Genomic DNA, 19,785 nt, shown 5'->3' with positions numbered 1-19,785 from the left:
ATAACACCCAGTGCTCATCCCGTCAAGTGCCCACCTCAGTGCCGCCACCAAGTCACCCCCAACCCCCGCCCACCTCCCCTTCACCACCCCTAGTTCGTTTCCCAGAGTTAGGAGTCTTCCATGTTCTGTCTCCCTTTCTGATATTTCCCACTTATTTTTCCTCCTTTCCCCATTATTCCCTTTCACTATTATTTATATTCCCCAAATGAATGAGACCATATAATGTTTGTCCTTCTCCATTTGACTTACTTCACTCAGCATAATACCCTGCAGTTCCTTCCATGTCGAAGCAAATGGTGGGTATTTCTCATTTCTAATGGCTGAGGAATATTCCATTGTATACATAAACCACATCTTCTTTATCCATTCATCTTTCGAAGGACACCGAGGCTCCTTCCACAGTTTGGCTATTGTGGACATTGCTGCTATAAACATTGGGGTGCAGGTGTCCTGGCGTTTCATTGCATCTGTATCTTTGGGGTAAATCCCCAGCAGTGCAATTGCTGGGTCGTAGGGCAGATCTATTTTTAACTCCTTGAGGAACCTCCACGCAGTTTTCCAGAGTGGCTGCACCGATTCACATTCCCACCAACCGTGTAAAAGGGTTCCCTTTTTTCTCCGCATCCTCTCCAACATTTGTGGTTTCCTGCCTTGTTAATTTTCCCCATTCTCACTGGTGTGAGGTGGTATCTCATTGTGTTTTTGGTTTGTATTTCCCTGATGGCAAGTGATGCGGAGCATTTTCTCATGTGTTTGTTGGCCATGTCTATGTCTTCCTCTGTGAGATTTCTGTTCATGTCTTTTGCCCATTTCAGGATTGGATTGTTTGTTTCTTTGCTGTTGAGTTTAATAAGTTCTTTATAGATCTTGAAACTAGCCATTTATCTGATATGTCATTTGCAAATATCTTCTCCCATTTTGTAGGTTGTTTTTTAGTTTTGTTGACTGTATCCTTTGCTGTGCAAAACTTCTTATCTTGATGAAGTCCCAATAGTTCATTTTTGCTTTTGTTTCTTTTGCCTTTGTGGATGTATCTTGCAGGAAGTTACTGTGGCTGAGTTCAAAAAGGGTTGCTTGTGTTCTCCTTTAGGATTTTGATGGAATCTTGTCTCACATTTAGATCTTTCATCCATTTTGAGTTTATCTTTGTGTATGGTGCAAGAGAGTGGTCTAGTTTCATTCTTCTGCATGTGGATGTCCAATTTTCCCAGCACCATATGTTGAAGAGACTGTCTTTCTTCCAATGGATAGTCTTTCCTCCTTTATCGAATATTAGTTGAGCATAAAGTTGAGGGTCCACTTCTGGGTTCTCTATTCTGTTGCATTGATCTATGTGTCTGTTTTTGTGCCAGTACCACACTGTCTTGATGACCACAGCTTTGTAGTACAACCTGAAATCTGACATTGTGATGCCCCCAGCTATGGTTTTCTTTTTTAAAATTCCCCTGGCTATTCGGGGTCTTTTCTGATTCCACACAAATCTTAATTTATTCTAACTCTTTGAAGAAAGTCCATGGTATTTTGATAGGGATTGCATTAAACGTGTAAATTGCCCTGGTTAGCATTGACATTTTCACAATATTAATTCTTCCAATCCATGAGCATGGAATATTTTTCTATTCCTTTGCGTTTTCCTCAATTTCTTTCAGAAGTGTTCTATAGTTTTGAGGGTATAGATCCTTTACCTCTTTGGTTAGGTTTATTCCTAGGTATCTTATGCTTTTGGGTGTGATTATAAATGGGATTGACTCCTTAATTTCTCTTTCTGCAGTCTCATTGTTAGTGTATAGAAATGCCACTGACTTCTGGGCATTGATTTTGTATCCTGCCACGCTACCAAATTGCTGTATGAGTTCTAGCAATCTTGGGGTGGATTCTTTTGGGTTTTCTATGTAGAGTATCATGTGATCGGCGAAGAGGGAGAGTTCGAAGAGGGAGAGTTTGACTTCTTCTTTGCTAATTTGAATGCCTTTTATGTCTTTTTGTTGCCTGATTGCTGAGGCTAGGACTTCTAGTACTGTGTTGAATAGCAGTGGCGAGAATGGACATCCCTGTCTTCTGACATTGAATTTTAATCCAAATTGTAACTCTGTGGTAGATAGTGCTGTTTCTGATTCTTTTTTGGTGAATTCTTCCTTCTTGTCATTTTGCTCAGTGCAGAGTGGCTGTAAGTGGCCTTGGTCATGAATATTAGCCACCACCTAAATGAATTTCACCTAGATGGTTCTTGTTAGAAGGAGAAAACCTTTCTCTCTGTGGCGTTCTGGCTCTTCTCTATTTAAATCCCAGGTTCAATTTGTAGTTGCTCAGTATGTTTTGAAAGTTATCCACGTAAGTTGGTGTGACCAGGAGAGTTGAGGATCCCTACTCTTCCACCATCTTGCTCTCCCCCTTGCATTTGTAATTTTGCAAGCTTTCATTATATCCCTTTTTCGGGGGTTGATATTATTTGATCCCTCGGCAGTAAATGAGTGTCTATTTTGTCAGTTTTGCCAGTAGAGAGTATCGTGTCAAACACTTGTATTTTTTCCCATTTTTTATAGGTGGGAAAGAATTTCGAAGTGTTGTTTTAATTTGTATTTCTTTTATTATAATTGAAGTAGAACATATAGTTAAAGCTCATTTGCATTTATTTTCAGTAAACTACTGTCTTATTTTTTATAATCAGACTTTGTTCTTTTTCTTTTCTTCTCCTCCTTAGTTTTCTCTGTAAGTGTTTTAGGGCTGTGTTTCTACCGTGCTGTCAGAGAGCTCCTCAAAATAATTTAAATCAAAGGCGGTGCCCAAGTAAATATTACAGAAGCCCATATACCATCTAGTAATGTCCTGAGTCTTAAAATTTTCTGACTGAATTATCTTCTAAATTGAACATTTTGGCCCTGGTTCATCCTTCTACGAATCAGGATTTTAGATCTGGAAAAGGATTTTAATGATCATTTAGTCCTAAGCTCATATTTTTGTAGGTGAAGAAACAAACTCTGTATTCTTGGTTTATAGACTTACAGAGAAAATCTTATAGATGATCATACAATATTTTATATTCCAGATGAGAATATAAAGGGCCAGGTGAAAAAAAAAAGGGGGGGGGGCAGGTGAATATATCTCTGTAGGAAATAGGAATGGCTGTTTGTTTTTAGGAAGAGACTAGATTTTTTATAACTCATGAGTTTCAAATTCTGAATCTGTGATCATCTTTAGGCCCGAGACTCTCCGAAAGCCTTCCAGCTATTTTCTAAAAATGGTCAGATTTAAAAGTAATGAAAACAATTCTCCTTAATGCCTAAATTGCGCTTGAAGATTTCTGGGGATGAGTACAATAATATGGTTCATGTACAAATGCTACTTGTATTTCATGGTTTTTATATGATCTTTAAAGTTACTTTTAAAATTTGTAGTCATTGGTGTTTATTTTGCTTGTTATGTGGGTAGGCACTCATAAAATATTTGTTCAAAGCAGGCATGTTCATATAATTCTTTTTTTTTTCCTTAGGAGTTCTTGTGTCACACAATTAGCCCTTTTGGAAAGTGTATACAGAATGTTCAAGAGGGATGACCTACTTTCAAATGTCACTCGCCAAGCATTTGTAGATCGCTCTCTTCTCACTCTGTTGTGGCATTGTGGCCTGAATGCTTTGAGAGAATTCTTTGGCAAAATTGTGGTGGAAACCATTGATGTGTTGAAGTCTAGATTTACAAAGGTATTTGTACATCTGTTATTAAATTTAATGGTAATGAGAATTGACCAATCTCCTTGATCAATGTCCTTAAAAACTTCGATGTGTGGTTGGAACTAGAGGGTATTATGCTAAGTGAAATAAGTTGATCAGAGAAAGACAATTATATGATCTTACTCATATGTGGAATTTAAGAAACAAAACAGAGGATCATAGAGCAAGAGAGGAAAAAATAAAACAAGATGAAATCAGAGAGAAAGACAAACCATAAAAGACTCTGAATCATAGGAAGCAACTGAGGGTCGCTGGAGGGGAGGAAGTGGGGTGATGGGGTAACTGGGTGATGTAATGAGCACTGGATATTACATTACATAAGACTGATAAATCACTTTCCTCTACCTCTGAAACCAAGAATACATTATATGTTAATTAATTGAATTTAAATAAAATTAAAAAAAAACTGCAATGGATCATTGTTGCTCAAGGAGTATTACCTCAACAGTTTGATAACAATCTGTAGTTACATGGAGTCTCCATTAGTTTCCTGAGGGTGTTTTAACAAATTACCACCAACGTGGCTTAGAACATCAGAGATTTATTCTCTCTTAGTTCTGTAAGGCAGAAATCAGAAATCAGTTTCCTTGGGCTTTCGTCAAGGTGTTGCAAGGCTATAGAGGCCCTAGGGATAAAGCCTTTCTTTGCCGCTTCCAGCTTTTGTGACAGCCTGTATTCCTTGGCTTGTGGCTAAGTCACTTCTCTCTTTGCTTCTGTGGTCACATTGCCTCCTCTTCTTTTGTCTAATCCCTCTTTGCCTCTCCTATAAATATATGATTGCATTAGGACCCACTTTGATCATCTGCTAATTCCAGATCCTTTACTTGATTTTATCTTTATAATCCTTTTTTATCATCTAAGGTAACGTTCAGGATTCCAGTGATTGGACCGTGGGTATTTGTAAGGGGATGTTATTCAGCTTAATATAGTCTCCCTGCATCAAATGTTCTCACTCGCAAAATACATTTTTCACATCCTAACATCTCCCAGAGTCTAAACACATCACCTCATCAACCTTTAAGTCAAAATTCAATCTGAGTATCATCAGCTCAGAGTCCTTGCTTTCATCATTCAAACTGTAATGAATCACGTATGGGTAAGATTCTGGGTATGATCCATCTTTGGGCAAATTTCTTTCCATTTGTGGACCTGTGAAACTAGAAAACAAATAATTTGTTTCCAAAAGACAGTGGTTCAACAGGCATAGGATGACAATTATAGTCATTCCTATTTTAAAAAAGAGAAAATGAGGTAAGGAAGAAATCAGTGTTCCATAGGTGCAGGCAGGCAGATTCTGCCTGGATAATATAATGCTTTGTGCTTGGTGTTCTGCCCTCTAGACCAAGACTCCATTCTTAGAGTCATTCTTTTTTCTTGAAGGATGGCATATATTTGCAGCTGAGTAGTTTTTATCAATCTGTTTCTTGCCTGTGGAATTCAGGGAGTACAACAGCTTTGTCCACCACCCCCCCACCCCCCATTTAATTTTGTCTCTGTCTGCTTCAGTCTAAGCTGGTGGTGTTTCCTCGGGTATGACATTCTCAACAACTCATAGCTCTCCTGTGTGTGTCTTGGTGGTTTACTCCATTAGATGAGAGTCCTTCACAGGTCTTTGTTGGATAATTACATCTCTGTTCTTGGTTCTATTGAAATGGATGAGGGCATCCAGGAGTCCCATGCTAATTTCTTCAGTACTGGCTCAAGAATGTCCAGCCACACCCTTGTTCTTCTCTCCCAAGCCACTTTTCTAACAGTGAATTTCCTAATGTTAGCATCTTTCACAATCTGGGTAAGCTGAGAATTTCTCAAATCAAGTTTTGGTTCTTATTGCTTAGTAGTTTTTTTTTTTTTTTTTAAGATTTTATTTATTTATTCATGAGAAACAGAGACAGAGAGGCAGAGACACAGGCAGAGGGAGAAGCAGGCTCCACACAGGGAGCCTGATGTGGGACTCCATCCCAGGTCTCCAGGATCAGGCCCTGGGCTGAAGGCGGCGCTAAATCACTGAGCCACGTGGGCTGCCCTCCCTGCTTAGTAGTTTTTTTTTTTTTTTTTTTTTTTTTTTTTTATGATAGTCACAGAGAGAGAGAAAGAGGCAGAGACACAGGCAGAGGGAGAAGCAGGCTCCATGCACCAGGAGCCCGATGTGGGATTCGATCCCGGGTCTCCAGGATCGCGCCCTGGGCCAATGGCAGGCGCCAAACAGCTGTGCCACCCAGGGATCCCCCTGCTTAGTAGTTTTTAATTCAATTTGTCTCTTGCACCTCACATGTATTATAAGCAGCAAAGAAGAAAGCAGCCAGCACCTTCAACAAATTTGCTTGGAAATTTTTTCAGCTAAATATTCAAGTGCATGGCTTACAAGTTCTGCTGTGTATATAACTGTAGAACACTTTCTCAGCCAAGTTTTCTTGCCACTGTATAACAAGGATCCTCTTTCCTCCAGTTTCCAAAAGTATGTTCCTTATTTCCTTTTGAGACCTCACTAGCAACTACTTTAATGTCCATATTTCTACCACAAGTGTGTTTATGATGATTGAGAAGTTCTGTAAGACAATTTTAGCTTTTTCTGTCAAGCTTTTTACTTCCTTCTGAGCTCTCACCAGCAATGCCTTCAGTGTTGATTATTTCTGCCAGCAGTCTCTATAGGCAGTTGGCTTTTTCCGTCATGCATGGCAAATTTCTTTCAGCCTTTACCCATCATCCATGTGTTAGAGCAGGTCCAACTCTTGATACCAAAATGTGTATTAGTTTTCTAAATTTTCAGTAACAAATTACTGTCAGCTTGGTGGCTCAAAACAACAGAATTTTATTCTCTCCCAGTTTTGGAGGCCAGAAGTCTAATTAGTTTCACTGAGCTGAATTTGTGATGTTGTCATGACCACAGTTGTCCCAGCAGCCCTGAGTATCCGCTCCTTGCCTCTTCCAGCTTCTGGTAGCTGCTGGCATTCCTCAATATGTGGCTGCATCATTCTGGCCCCTAATTCCGTCATCACATAGCCTTTTCCTGTATGTCTCATTTCTCTCTCTTTCCTCTTGTAAGGTTACATATGGTTTCATCTGTGGCTGAATGAAAACCCAGAATTGTCTCCCTATCTTAAGATCCTTAACTTAATCACATTCACAAAGTCCTTTTTTGCCTTATGAGAGTGTATTCACAGGTTCCAGGGATTAGGATGTGGATATCTTTAGAAAATTCTGTAAGTACTTGAAAATTTTGTTTTTTATTACTTTGAAGTTTCACCTGCTATTGGTCATGTCTTTGATAAGATTTTGCGCAAAAGCCCTATATTCACATTCTAAGGTCACTATTTGGACGTTGTGCATTACTTCCTGCTACACTCAGTATAACACATCAGTATTTAGATCTATGTTTCTGACCTTGGGTGGTCTCCTATTGAAGTGATTCAACAGCCATGTTAAAATTATGTTATATGTAAAAAGCATTGAATATTAAATATATGTATTTGAGTATTTGATATATTCAATAAATAATTTTTCATATTTGATTAGACCAAAGATAATCATTTGTTACCTTTCCTTAGCTAAATGAATCTACTTTTGATACTCAAATCACCAAGAAGATGGGGTTTTATAAGATGCTAGATGTGATGTATTCTCGTCTTTCAAAAGATGATGTTCACTCAAAGGAATCTAAAATTAATCAAGTTTTCCACGGCTCATGTATTACAGAAGGAAATGAACTTACAAAGACACTTATTAAGTAAGGTTTTAGTCAACTTTTGGTTTGTTTGATTGGTTAATATTTTTGATGCATGTATCATTATGCTTGTATATAATGTGAATAAATGTTTAAGTATGAGTTTTTATAATTTTCTTTTTATGTACAAACTACTTAGACTTCAATTTAGCAGGTTATTGGGTAGCATGTTTTATCCTATACTCATCTTTTATAAGGAATAAAACTCGAATTGTTTTTTTTCCTCCCATTCCCCCACTCCTTAATAGCTTGATATATTTTTAGTGGTGTGATTTACAATATAAAGGGATTTATATATTTTCCTGACCGCCATTTGAAATTAAAGGAATAGATTGTGTGCTGATAAAACTGTTTTCAACAGTAGTTGGTCACCTGGGCAGTTTGGAGACCCCATCCTGCAGAATGAACTCTTAGCTCCTTAGCATGGCAGGCGAGCTCTTTTAAGAATGCACCCCCCTCTACACCTTTTGCTCACTGCCAGCCACTGCTGCTTCCCACCACATCTTCTGAACACACCATGTGGCTTATCCCTCACTATAAGTAACACTCTTCTCTCTGTTCATAATCCTTACATACATTTCCCCTTTGACTTAGAATTCAAAATACGGTTCATATTTTTTCTTTAAACCGTTGCTGGCTCCTGTGCCTGGCTTACTGTTGATCCTCCTTGCTTCCATCTCTTAATTTACTGGGCTGGTTGCTGTTGCTGTGCGTACCACAGTGTGGTGAAATCCCTGGACCCCACCTTTACCTTGAGATGTGCGTGGGTTCCGTGACTTAAGTTGTCTTTCTTTTTTTTTTTTTTTTTAAGTTGCCTTTTATTTCCAGTACCTAGTATTATGCCAGACACAAACGTGACACTCAGAGAAGGCTAAACTGAATTCAGATTCTGTTGTCTGGCATTGTTGGGCTTATGCTTCAATTTCCCTGTTATATGAATTAATTTTTAACCTGCATCTATTCTACAGATTGTGCTATGATGCATTTACAGAGAACATGGCGGGTGAGAATCAGTTGCTGGAGAGGAGAAGACTTTACCATTGTGCTGCATACAACTGTGCCATTTCTGTTATCTGCTGTGTCTTCACTGAATTAAAATTTTACCAAGGTTTTCTGTTTAGTGAAAAACCTGAAAAGGTAGACTTTTCATAAAACTTCCAGTTGCCATCAGTGCAGGATTTCAAGTTAATTATCTAAATTAAAATTATATCATAATTTGCCCATAATTTGCACATCCTCAGAATATTGAGGATGTAGTTCTTGTAGTTCTGCATATATAAAGCTAAAGTGCTTCACCATGAGTTATTAAGTATAGTAGCATCAGCAATAAGGTTCTCCACTATTCAGATATTTTTTCTATGACTCTTTGGATTTACAGAACTTGCTTATTTTGGAAAATCTGATTGACCTGAAACGCTGCTATACTTTTCCTATAGAAGTTGAGGTGAGTGAAATTTTTTATTGGTGTTCCTGAGTTTGAAAAATTTATCAGATGCTTATAGAAAAAACATATTATGTTAAACATGTGAAATTCCTAGTATTCAATTTGAACTATAATATCTGGTACAATTGCAGGCAACTATAGAAAAATGATCATAACTTGATTTTTCCCTCTCTTAACTAGTGAAAGATAGAAAATGGCAATAAAAGATGCTGTTAGAACATATCCCAGAAGTTGTTTGCTGAGTAAATTCCTCTGGTCAGTGAAATTGAGATCTATCCAGATATAGCATTATAATGCTGTGGCCCTGCTTGGGTAATTTGGCAGGATAATGGGAGTTGTCTGAGCAGAAGTCATGGTAATAGTTGGGAAACTTGCTGTGGCAAATGTGACAAGCTTAATTTTAGCCAAGCTAAGTTTGACATGCCAGCCTCAGCAATTGGTGGGAGATTGTAGGTGCAGCCTTTCACAGCCCACTGGAGATGGGAATTGGGTAGAGTGCCAGGGCTTGTACACCATGGTATAGGTCAGGAGCTGTCACTCATATTAGCATGCGTGGCTGCTGACCTTATCAGGTCTCAGGGGTTCATGAGTTCACATAAGTGGTTGCTACCTGCCTTGTTCCCTTTTGGGACAAGACTAGGAACTTTTTTCAAGGTGTATGTTCAAAGAACTAAAAATAAAAAAAATATAATATCATTCAGACAGTTGCTGTATGTTACTTCTAAACTTTACAATAGCATTGTAAGGTGCTGTGTTATACCATAACTGTATAGTTCAGGAAACTGAGGCTTATAGGTCAGGTATAGTCTATTGATAATCTGGGCATGTGGCTGCCAGAGCTTTACCCACATTAGGTGCCAGAGCCCAGAGGGGAAACATGTGCCTCAGTGGGGTTCTGTGGGAAAAGCATTTCTTAAGGGCACTCACCTGTCTTTGTGGATATATTTAGTGATTTTATATTTGATAAAAGTCTTGTTCAAAATTTAGTTTTTTTGGTCGAATTGCTATTAAAATAGAAAATGTGTGATCATGATTCTAAAAAGTTTTAAATTGTATATTTGTTTTGCTTAACAGGTTCCTATGGAAAGAAAGAAAAAGTACATTGAAATTAGGAAAGAAGCCAGGGAAGCAGTAAATGGGGATTCAGGTGGGATATTTTCAAAATGATAAGATTCTAATTTGTTATGTAACCAATGATATTTGTTATGTGAATAAAAAAATTTTTAAATATCCAAAAAACATTGAATTGGAGTTCAAAAAGCTTTAAGTGGCAAATAGAATTCTATTTTGAAAGAAATGCAGTTAGCTAAACTTTAGCTTCATAGAAGGACCTCAGAATGGGCAAAGAGGGCTAAGAAGAAATGGTATGCTTTTTCTAAAAGTGCAAGATTGGTTGATAGCTATTTTTTGCTTATGCATTATGTCGTTTGCTTAAATGCATTCAGAAATCAGTGTTGAAATAAAAGACCCATGCTGCCACTCATCTGTTTCAGACCTCCCATCAATTCCCACCTCCCTGAGAACAGAGCTGCCTAAGTCCCCTTGCCCTGCCTGGCTCCCCCCTGCGACTCTGCCCCAACGGCACTGTCCCCTGGCTGTGCTTGTAGGCACAGGGCTCATTTGGCTCCTGGGCATTTTTACGTGATGTCTCCTCCGCCTAGAATAATCTTGGTCCCAGATATCAACTTTTGTTTAATGCCAACCTTTGAAGGAAGTTCTCCCTGGCTTCCCTATTCAAAATTAACCCTCTTTTGCTCCCCATGCTCCTTGTTTTAGTTTTTTGGTTAATTTTTCTTCATAGCTTTTTGGTTTTTTTTTGAGGATAAAATTGGGACCAGTCTTATGTGTAGATTACTTGTTTTTCAGTAGTATCTTTCCCCATGTTTCTGTTAGACTTTTTTATTAAGGTTTTTATTTATTTATTTGACACAACAAGAGAACATAAGCAGGGGGAGCAGCAGAGGAGAGGGAGAAGCAAGCAGACTCTGCACTGAGCAGGGAGCCCAGTGCAGAGCTCTATCCCAGGATTGTGGGATCATGACCTGAGCCGAAGGGAGATGCTGAACTGACTGAGCCACCCAAGCGCCCCTAGACTTTATATACAAAATATACCCCATCAAAAATTTAATGCAAGAAAATTTTGTTAATATATCCAAAAATAATATATAGTTTACCTTAATGTCTCTATCCATGACAGTAGAAAATAACTGCTCAATAATGACAAAAACAAAAGGAGATCTTTCCCCATTTCTTTTGCTTTGTTAATCTAGTCAGTCTGTTGAGAATCACAGGATTGATGAAAACTTTAGTTAACACTTTTAATTTTATTAAAAAAAACACTTTTAATTTTAATATCGTTTGAGCTTAGAGAAATACATTTTTTCACCAATTTGAATAAATGTATTCTCTTTATATTTCAGATGGCCCTCATTATCTGTCTTCCTTGTCATATTTGGCAGACAGCAGCCTGAGTGAGGAAATGAGTCAATTTGATTTCTCAACTGGCGTTCAGAGCTATTCATACAGTTCCCAAGACCCTAAATCTACCCATGGTCATTTTCGGAGACGGGTGATCACATTTCATATATTAAAAAATATTATTGGCATTTGTAAAGGAAGAGAGGTGTCATTGTTAGTGGAAGCCAGTTCTCTGTGGGTAGTCCTCAGAGGATAGTGTGTGGAGAATTTTCTAGGATCTCTTAGCCTTCCTTTGTATAGGCTCAGCAATTGGAGTTCACCAGTATAGGAAAGAAGGCTCTCTTCAAGGGCTGATTCACCTTAGTCAGTCTCCATGAAATTAGTGTTTGAAATCATAACTGCATATAAAGGTTTCCAGTGAGAGAGATAACAGTCATAGAGACTCAGATGCCATGCTGATATGACTATTGCATTATCCTCTGCAGAAGATGAAGAAGTTGTTCAAATATTAGATGTTATCAAACTGAAATGACTGAATGCATCTGGTTCACAAATGATAGCTTAACCTCATGAACAGAGATAGGAAACTGTAGACACATACCTATGCACTTACATAGGGACACAAATGTGTACACATATGGAAAACCATGAGCTCCATGGAACATCTGTTTCCCATCTAGGGTTCATTCAAGTTTTTCCTTTGGTTTCTTTGAAATGCACTGACTCACTTCTTCTTTCCCTTAACCCCTCTGAAGCTCTCCTGGTGTAGGTCCTGAAGAATAGGTGGGCACCCCACTCTCTCTGTCTCTACTTCCGGGTACTGTTAGGCAGTTCTTGCCCCACTTTGGCCTGCCCGTTGGCTTTTTGCCTGAGAAGGGCTTGAGCAGTGCAGTGTTTTTGAAGTTGAGTTGGACTGTAAAAGTACAACATAAAGATGTTGCCCGTAGGATTGGCTTCTTCCTTTGTATTGAATACTTCAAGAGGAGCCCATTCATTAATTCTTTCATCCAGATTGTGTCATACACCTGTACTGGGCAATAAAAGAGTACGATTTCGTTCTGTTATGACTACATTGTCTAGTGAGACTCCTCCTTTGTGAATAGGCCATTTCCATTGAGGCATCTTGGGTTCAGTCCTAATGCCTTCAATTTGATTGCGTGACTTGACTCTCTGGTTTCAGATCTATCCAGTCTTTGTGAGCAGCATCTTGACATGCAGTAATTTTGACTGAAAAACATATTGAGTAGAACTGATTGCAGTCAGATACTGTAATTAATTCCTTTGACACCTTACCAGGTATCTGGAAAATGGGTCATCACCGTTACTCTGATTTTTCTTTTTTTTTTTTTATGGCTCATTGTTTTTTTTCTTATTTCTTGTAACCCTGATTGTGTATGATATAACCCTGATTGTGTATGAAATTTACTATTTGAGTGCTCATTTAGCACTTCTCTTACTACAACATAACACCACTTTCTATCATTTCTAAACCTCCAATTTATGGAAATTTCCATTATCTTTGGGAAGAAAGAGACCATGGGCACGGGTTACAAGAGGAGTACTTTTACAAATACTGTGCAGCCTGGGAAGTGATGTTCTTAGATAGCTCCTGCTGCCAGAGAAGAATGAATTACTGAACTATCTAGGGACATTTTTTTTTTAATAATAAATTTATTTTTTATTGGTGTTCAATTTGCCAACATACAGAATAACACCCAGTGCTCATCCCGTCAAGTGTCTAGGGCCATTTTTATTCCTCTTTCTATTCAGTCTCTGCAAGCACTGAATTTCCCCATGCTTAATTTTAATTTTAACTGTACAAAAACTTCTTAGCATCTCTCAAATCTTTCTTTCCTGGAAGTGATCTGTGCTTGGAAATATCCAGATAAATAGTTTCACTTTTTGTGTGTGTGTAAAATTTACTGTACAGGTATGTAAAACCTCAATTTAGCATTACACTTATAAAATGATTACCTCTGCTGTGATTTCTGAGAATTTTAGGGCCAACAATGGTTTAAAAGTTTTGTTCTTTTATTGATTAAAATTTCAAGACAAGGACTTTACAGAATTTTTTCAGAGAAAAACTCTTTTTCAGTTTACTGAGAAAAAAAATATAGGTAAAAATTTATCTTATAGTTTAACTTCAGTAGCTCCACTTCCTCCATAATGTGTCCAATAAGAATTATTGTTCTTAAGGAGTTGAGAGTTCTGGGGCCTCCCAAGACAAACATTTGTAAAGATCTTGCTGTCTGTACAAAGCAGCATGTGTGGCATTGATGCTGTGATCTGAATGTGACGCTGAAGGGAGTCACCATGCGTATAAGAGATCAGAGAGGAAATCTGTATCTAGAATGTAAGGAAGACATGAAGTCCTGGGTTATTTTTAGTTGTTTAGTAAGAAAACCTAACAAGTGTATTCAATATTATTACTAATATATCATTGTTACCTAAGTATGTCTTTTATGATACTGTCTCAAAAGTCAGAATATCAGATACACTGAAATTTTAGCAGTGTACTCTTCATCATCAGATTCTTCCCTTTTCCTAGGAGCATAAAGACCCCATGGTCCAAGATGCTGTCCTAGAGTTAGAGATGGATGAGCTCAATCAACACGAATGTATGGCAACCATGACAGCCCTGATTAAGCACATGCAGAGAAATCAGATACTATCTAAAGATGAGGTTTGTATCTGCTAATCTTGTCTCATTTAATTCTGTTTATTAGTATCATAGTAAGAATAAACACTTAATATCAAATACCAAATTCTGTATCTAATAAACATGATTTTTTTGTTCATGTCTTACTTTGTCATCTCATAATATCAAAATGTGAGGTTATTTCATTCCACTTTTTAATGTAATCTTGAATGTATCATTTCAGGGTTCAGTACCAAGAAATCTTCCTCCTTGGATGAAATTTCTTCATGACAAACTAGGAAATCCATCGGTATCATTAAATATCCGTCTCTTCTTAGCTAAGCTTGTTATTAATACAGAAGAAGTAAGTAATTTATTTCCTTAAAAATTCTTTGCAGTTGGTAAGATGGCAGAGAAATAGGGGGACCCTAAGTTTGTCTTATCCCTCTGATGCAACTAGAAAGTTAGCAAATCATTCTGAAGTCAGTCAGAGGTCTGAGAAAACAAATGCCACAAATTTACCAGAAGAGCGACCACTGACCACCGTTTGGAAGGTAGGAGGTGCAGAGACTTGAATCCATTTGTGGCATAGCAGAGGATACAGCTGGGGGAGGGAGCCTGCTTAAGGAGGCTACTGCAGAATATAATTAGTGGAGTGCAAAATCAGGACTTTTAGAAGTCTGCTAAGTGGGGGATGTTCATAACTTAAAGTAGCTTGGGTGCTGAAGCAGGGCAGAATCGCAGGTGTGACAGCATAATCTTAGGATCCCTGGGGTCGCAAGAAGAACATCTGGTGCCTAAGTGTGGTGGAGCCCCCAAGCATAGGAGCAGAGAAGCGGGCTGAGAACACTCAGTCTAGGTTCTGGCTCTGTGCTCTGTGTTGCCATAAACTGCGCAGTGATCGTGCTACCACTTTCCTGGGAGGGGTCTAGCAAAAGGTAGAAATGGGCTGACACCCTTACACTCCCGTAGGAAGAATAGCATGGGTCCACCCCACAGGAGTCCCTAAAATTTGGTTTGAAACTCAGTCGTATGCCTGAGATGAAAGGGCATAGTCACCGGCTGAGTGAACACAGTTCTCATGGAAACTGGGGAGACAAGAGTGATGGCTCTTCTGTGAGGGCTCCCTGAAGAGTGGGGAGTGGGGAGCACCACCATGTTCATTCTGCCCATCTGAGCTGAAAGCCTTCAGGGAGCAAAACAGCGCCACTTAGTGGAGTCCGGAGCTGCTAACACCAAGCTCTGCCTTTGCTCACTGGAGATGCATTTCCATGAGAGCAGGTGCGCCTGAGAATCAGTGCAACAGGCCCCTCACCAGAAGGCTTGCAAATAACTCACTCTCACCAAGTTTGCTGATGATAGAGGGCTACAAGACTTCAGCTCTAGGGGAAAACACTATATACCATTCTCTTTTTATTCCTTAGTCTTTTAGTATTTCTTTTTGTTATTTTTAATTTTTTTCATTTAATTTCTTATTCCTATAAAATTTTTATCTACGTATATACTTTACATGTATATCTTATTTTTCATTTCCTTTCACTGTATTTTATTTTATAATTGCATATATATATATTTTTTTCTTTCTTACTTTGGGATCTAATTTCTTTTAACAAGAAGATCAAAACACAATCAGGATCTAGTTTTGTTTTGTTGTTTTTTTCTGTTGTCATTGTTACTGTTTTTTTTCTTTCTTTATTCTTTTCTTTCTGAACAAAATAACAAGATGAATAAATTCACCCAAAAAGAAAGAACAGAAGATAGTATTTACTGCCATGGATTTCATCAATATGGATATAACTAAGATGTATGAACTAGAATTTAAAACAACGAATAAAAAAATAATATTAAAACAAAACAACGAATATAAAGATACTAAGTGGGCCTGAAAAAGCATTAGAAAACCCTAGAGAGAGAAAAAAGGAAAAAAACCTAGAGAATCTCTTACTGTAGAGATAAAAGAACTAAAGTTTAGTCAGGCCAAAATTTTAAAAAGCTATAACCAAGATGCAGTCCGAAATGGAGTCTAAAAAATGAGGATGAATGAAGCCGAAGAGTGAACCAGTGAGTGATACAGAAGATAAAATGATGGAAAATAAGAAAGCTGAAAAGAAGAGGGAAAGAAACATACCAGATCAAGAAGATAACTGAGGGAATTCAGTGATTCCATAAAGCAAAGTAATATCCATATTATAGGAGTCCCAGAAGATGAGAAGAAAGGGGGATAAGGTTTATTTGAAGGAAGTATAGCTAAGAACTTCCCTAATCTGGGGAAGGAAACAGGCATTCCAGTCCACAAAGCACAGAGAACCCCCCTCAAAATCAACAAAACCAGATCAACACCTCAACATATTATGGTGACCCTTGCAAATTATAAAGATAAAAGGAAAATCAAGGTGCCTGGGTGACTCAGTTCGTTAAGCATCTGCCTTTGGCTCAGGCCCGTGATCCCAGGGTCCTGGGATTGAGCCCTACGTCAGGCTCCCTGCTCAGTCAGCAGTCTGCTTCTCCCTTTCCCTCTGCCTTGGCTGGTGCTCTTGCTCACTCACTTGCTCTCCTCTCAAATAAATAAAATCTAAAAAAAAACAAAAAAAACAAAAAATCTTGAAAGTAGCATAGAATAAAAAGTCCTTAACATATAAGGGTAGACACATAAGGCTGGGAGCAGACCTGTCCACAGATCAGGGAAGCCAAAAAGAACTGGCATGGTATATTTAACACGCTAAGTGGGAAAAAATATGCAGAAAAGAAATCCAGCAAGGCTGTCATTCAGAATAGGAGAGGTAAACGGTTTCCAGGACAAACAAGAACTAAAGGAATTTGTGAACACTAAACGAGCTGTGAAAGAAATATTAACGGGGATCCTTTGAGGGAAGAGAGAACCCAAAAGTAACAAAGACCAGAAAGGTCTTTGGAACAGTGACCTACAGGTAACGCAATGGCACTAGATTCGTATCTTTCCAGAATTACTCTGAATGTAAATGGACTAAATGTTACAATCAAAATGCATAGGGTATCAGAATGGATTAAAAAAAAAAAGACCCATCAATATACTGTCCACCACAGACTCATTTTAGACCCAAAGACACCTCTAGATTGAAAGTGAGGGGGTAGGGAACCATTTATCTTGCCAGGGTACATCAGAAGAAAGCTAGAATAGCCATTCTTAAATCTGACATATAGATCAAAGACTACTAAGAGATGAAGGACACTGTCTTATAATTAAAAGGTCTGTATAGCAAGAAGATCTGACAATTATAAATATTTATGTTCCTAACTTGGGAGCAGCCAAATATATAAACCAATTAATAACAAAATTATAGAAACTCATTGATAATACTACAATAATAGTAGGGGAATTTAACACCCTACTCACAGCAATGGACAGATAATCTAAGCAGCTAATCAACAAGGAAACAAAGGCTTTGAATGACAGACACACTGGACCAGATGGCGTTTACAGATACATTCAGGTCATTTCATCCTAAAGCAGCAGAATATACATTCTTCTCCAGTGCACGTGGAACATTCTCTAGAATAGATCGCAAACTGGGTCACAAATCAGGTCTCAACCACTACAAAAAAAATTGAGATAATACCATGCATATTTTCAGACCACAGTACTATAAAACTTGAAGTCAACCACAAGAAAAATGTTGGAAGGACCACAAAAACATGCAGATTAAAGAGCATTCTACCTTTTTAAACAATAATTAATTAATTAATTAATTAATATATTCATTTATTCATGAGAAACAGAGAGAGGCAGAGACACAGGCAGAGGGAGCCTGATGTGGGACTCGATCCCAGGATCACGTCCTGAGCTAAAGGTAGATGCTCAACCACTGAGCCACCCAGTCATCCCAAGAGCATCTTACTAAAGAATGAATGGGTCAACCAGGAAATAAAGAATTTAAAAAAATTCATGGAAACAAATGAAAATAAAATCATGACAGTTTAGAATTTTTGAGATACAGTAAACATGATCCTAAGATAGAAGTATGTAGCAATAGAGGCCTTCCTCAAGAAACAAGTCTCAAAAGCACAACTTAACCTTATACCTAAAAGAGCTGGAAGAAGAACAGCAAATAAAGCCGAAATCTAACCGGAAAAGAGAAATAATAAAAATTAGAGCAGAAATCAATGATACAGAAATCAAAACAAATGAAAAGCAATCAGAACAGTACAATGAACTGAGGAGCTGGTTCCTTGATATAATTAATAATTTTGATAAACTCCTAACCAGACTTATCAAAAAAAAAAAGGGAAGAAAAAGATCCAGATCAATAAAATCATGAACAAAAGAGGAGAGATCACAACCAACACTGAAGAAATGCAAACAATTAGAGAATATTATGAATAATTATATGCCAGCAAGGCAATCTGGAAGAAATAGAATCATTCCTAGAAACATAAAACTATGCCAACTGAAACAAGAAGGAATAGAAAACCTGAACAGACCCATAATCAGCAAAGAAATTGAATTAGTAATCCAGAATCTCCCAACAGCAGGAGTCCAGGGACAGATGGTCTCCCAGTGAAATTCTACCAAATATCTGAAACTGTTCCCAGAAACGGAAATGGAAGGAAAACTTCCATACTCATTCTATGAGGCCGTCATCAAACAAGGCAAAAACCCCCACTGAAAAGGAGAATTACAGACCAGTATCTCTGCTGAATGTTGATGCCAAAATTCTCACCAAGATACTAATAAGATCCTAAGGTACATTAACAGGATATTCACCATGACTAGGTAGTCTTTATTCCTGGGCTGCAGGGGTAGTTGACATTCCTCAGTTCAATGAAGGTGATACACCACATTAATAAAAGAAAGGACAAGAACCCTATGTCCTTTTGATAGATGTAGAAAAACCATTTGACAAAATGCAGCATCCATTTTCTGCATCCTCACCAGCATTTGTGTCCCATCTTGTTAATTTTAGCCATTCTGACAGGTGTGAAGTGGTATGTCATTGTGGTTATGATTTTGTATCCCTGATGATGAGTGATGTCGAGCTTCTTTTCATGTGTCTGTTACCCATCTGGATGTCTTTCTTTGGAAAACTGTATATTCATGTTTTCTGCACATTTTTTAACTGGACTATTTGTTTATTGGTTATGAGTTTTATAAGTTCTTTATATATTTTGGATACTAGCCCTTTATTAGATAAACCATTTGCAAATATCTTTTCCCATTCTGTAGGTTGCCTTTTAGTTTGTTGATTGTTTACTTTGCTGTGCAAAAGCTTCTTATCTTGACAAATTCCTAATAGTTCATTTTCTTTTATTTCCCTGCTTCAGGAGACATATCTACGGAGAAGTTGATATGTCATAGATGTTACTGCCTGTGTACTTCTGTAGGATTTTGATGGATTTCTGTCTCACATTTAGGTCTTGCATCGATTTCGAATTTATTTTTGTGTATGGTGTTAGGAATTGGTCTAGTTTCATTCTTCTGCATGTTACTGTCTAGTTTTCCCCACACCACTTGTTGAACATTCTCTTTCCCACTGAATATTCTTTCCTGCTTTGTCAAAGATTAGTTGGCTATAGGATTGAGGGTCATTTCTGGTTTCTCTGTTCTGTTTCATTGATCTATGTGTCTGTTTTTATGCCAGTACCATGCTGTTTTGATGGTCACAGCTTTACAATATAGATTGTTAAAGTCAGGAATTATGATGCCTCTAGCTTTGGTTTTCTTTTTTTCAGCATGCTTTTGGTTATTCAGTGTCTTTTGTGATTCCATATAAATTTTAGAATTGTTTGTTGTAGTTCTGTGAAAAATGCTTGTGGTATTTTGAAAGAGATTGCATTGAATGTATAGATTGCTTTGGGTAGT

General features: G+C 37.8%; 1 protein-coding gene across 8 annotated transcripts in view; it reads left to right on the top strand.

Annotated features, from left to right (window-relative positions):
• The window catches only part of PRKDC (protein kinase, DNA-activated, catalytic subunit), a 221,645-nt gene that overhangs the window by 92,187 nt on the left and 109,673 nt on the right, over positions 1 to 19,785 (top strand). For all 8 annotated transcript variants that reach the window (XR_004810577.2, XM_025477681.3, XM_049103971.1 and 5 more), the window contains 8 exons: positions 3,491 to 3,698; positions 7,274 to 7,452; positions 8,418 to 8,586; positions 8,828 to 8,893; positions 9,968 to 10,040; positions 11,314 to 11,462; positions 13,860 to 13,994; positions 14,194 to 14,313. Coding sequence is in view for 7 of the 8 variants with exons in the window: in XM_025477681.3 (XP_025333466.3) it covers positions 3,491 to 3,698; positions 7,274 to 7,452; positions 8,418 to 8,586; positions 8,828 to 8,893; positions 9,968 to 10,040; positions 11,314 to 11,462; positions 13,860 to 13,994; positions 14,194 to 14,313 (1,099 nt within the window). In the remaining variant the exon portion in view is untranslated. The remainder of the gene's footprint in view (positions 1 to 3,490; positions 3,699 to 7,273; positions 7,453 to 8,417; positions 8,587 to 8,827; positions 8,894 to 9,967; positions 10,041 to 11,313; positions 11,463 to 13,859; positions 13,995 to 14,193; positions 14,314 to 19,785) is intronic.

This window comes from Canis lupus, chromosome 29 (assembly GCF_003254725.2).
Source record: "Canis lupus dingo isolate Sandy chromosome 29, ASM325472v2, whole genome shotgun sequence".
Lineage (NCBI taxonomy): Eukaryota > Metazoa > Chordata > Mammalia > Carnivora > Canidae > Canis > Canis lupus.
Note: the sequence above shows the minus strand (reverse complement) of the source record. Positions and strands in the feature narration are given on the sequence as shown.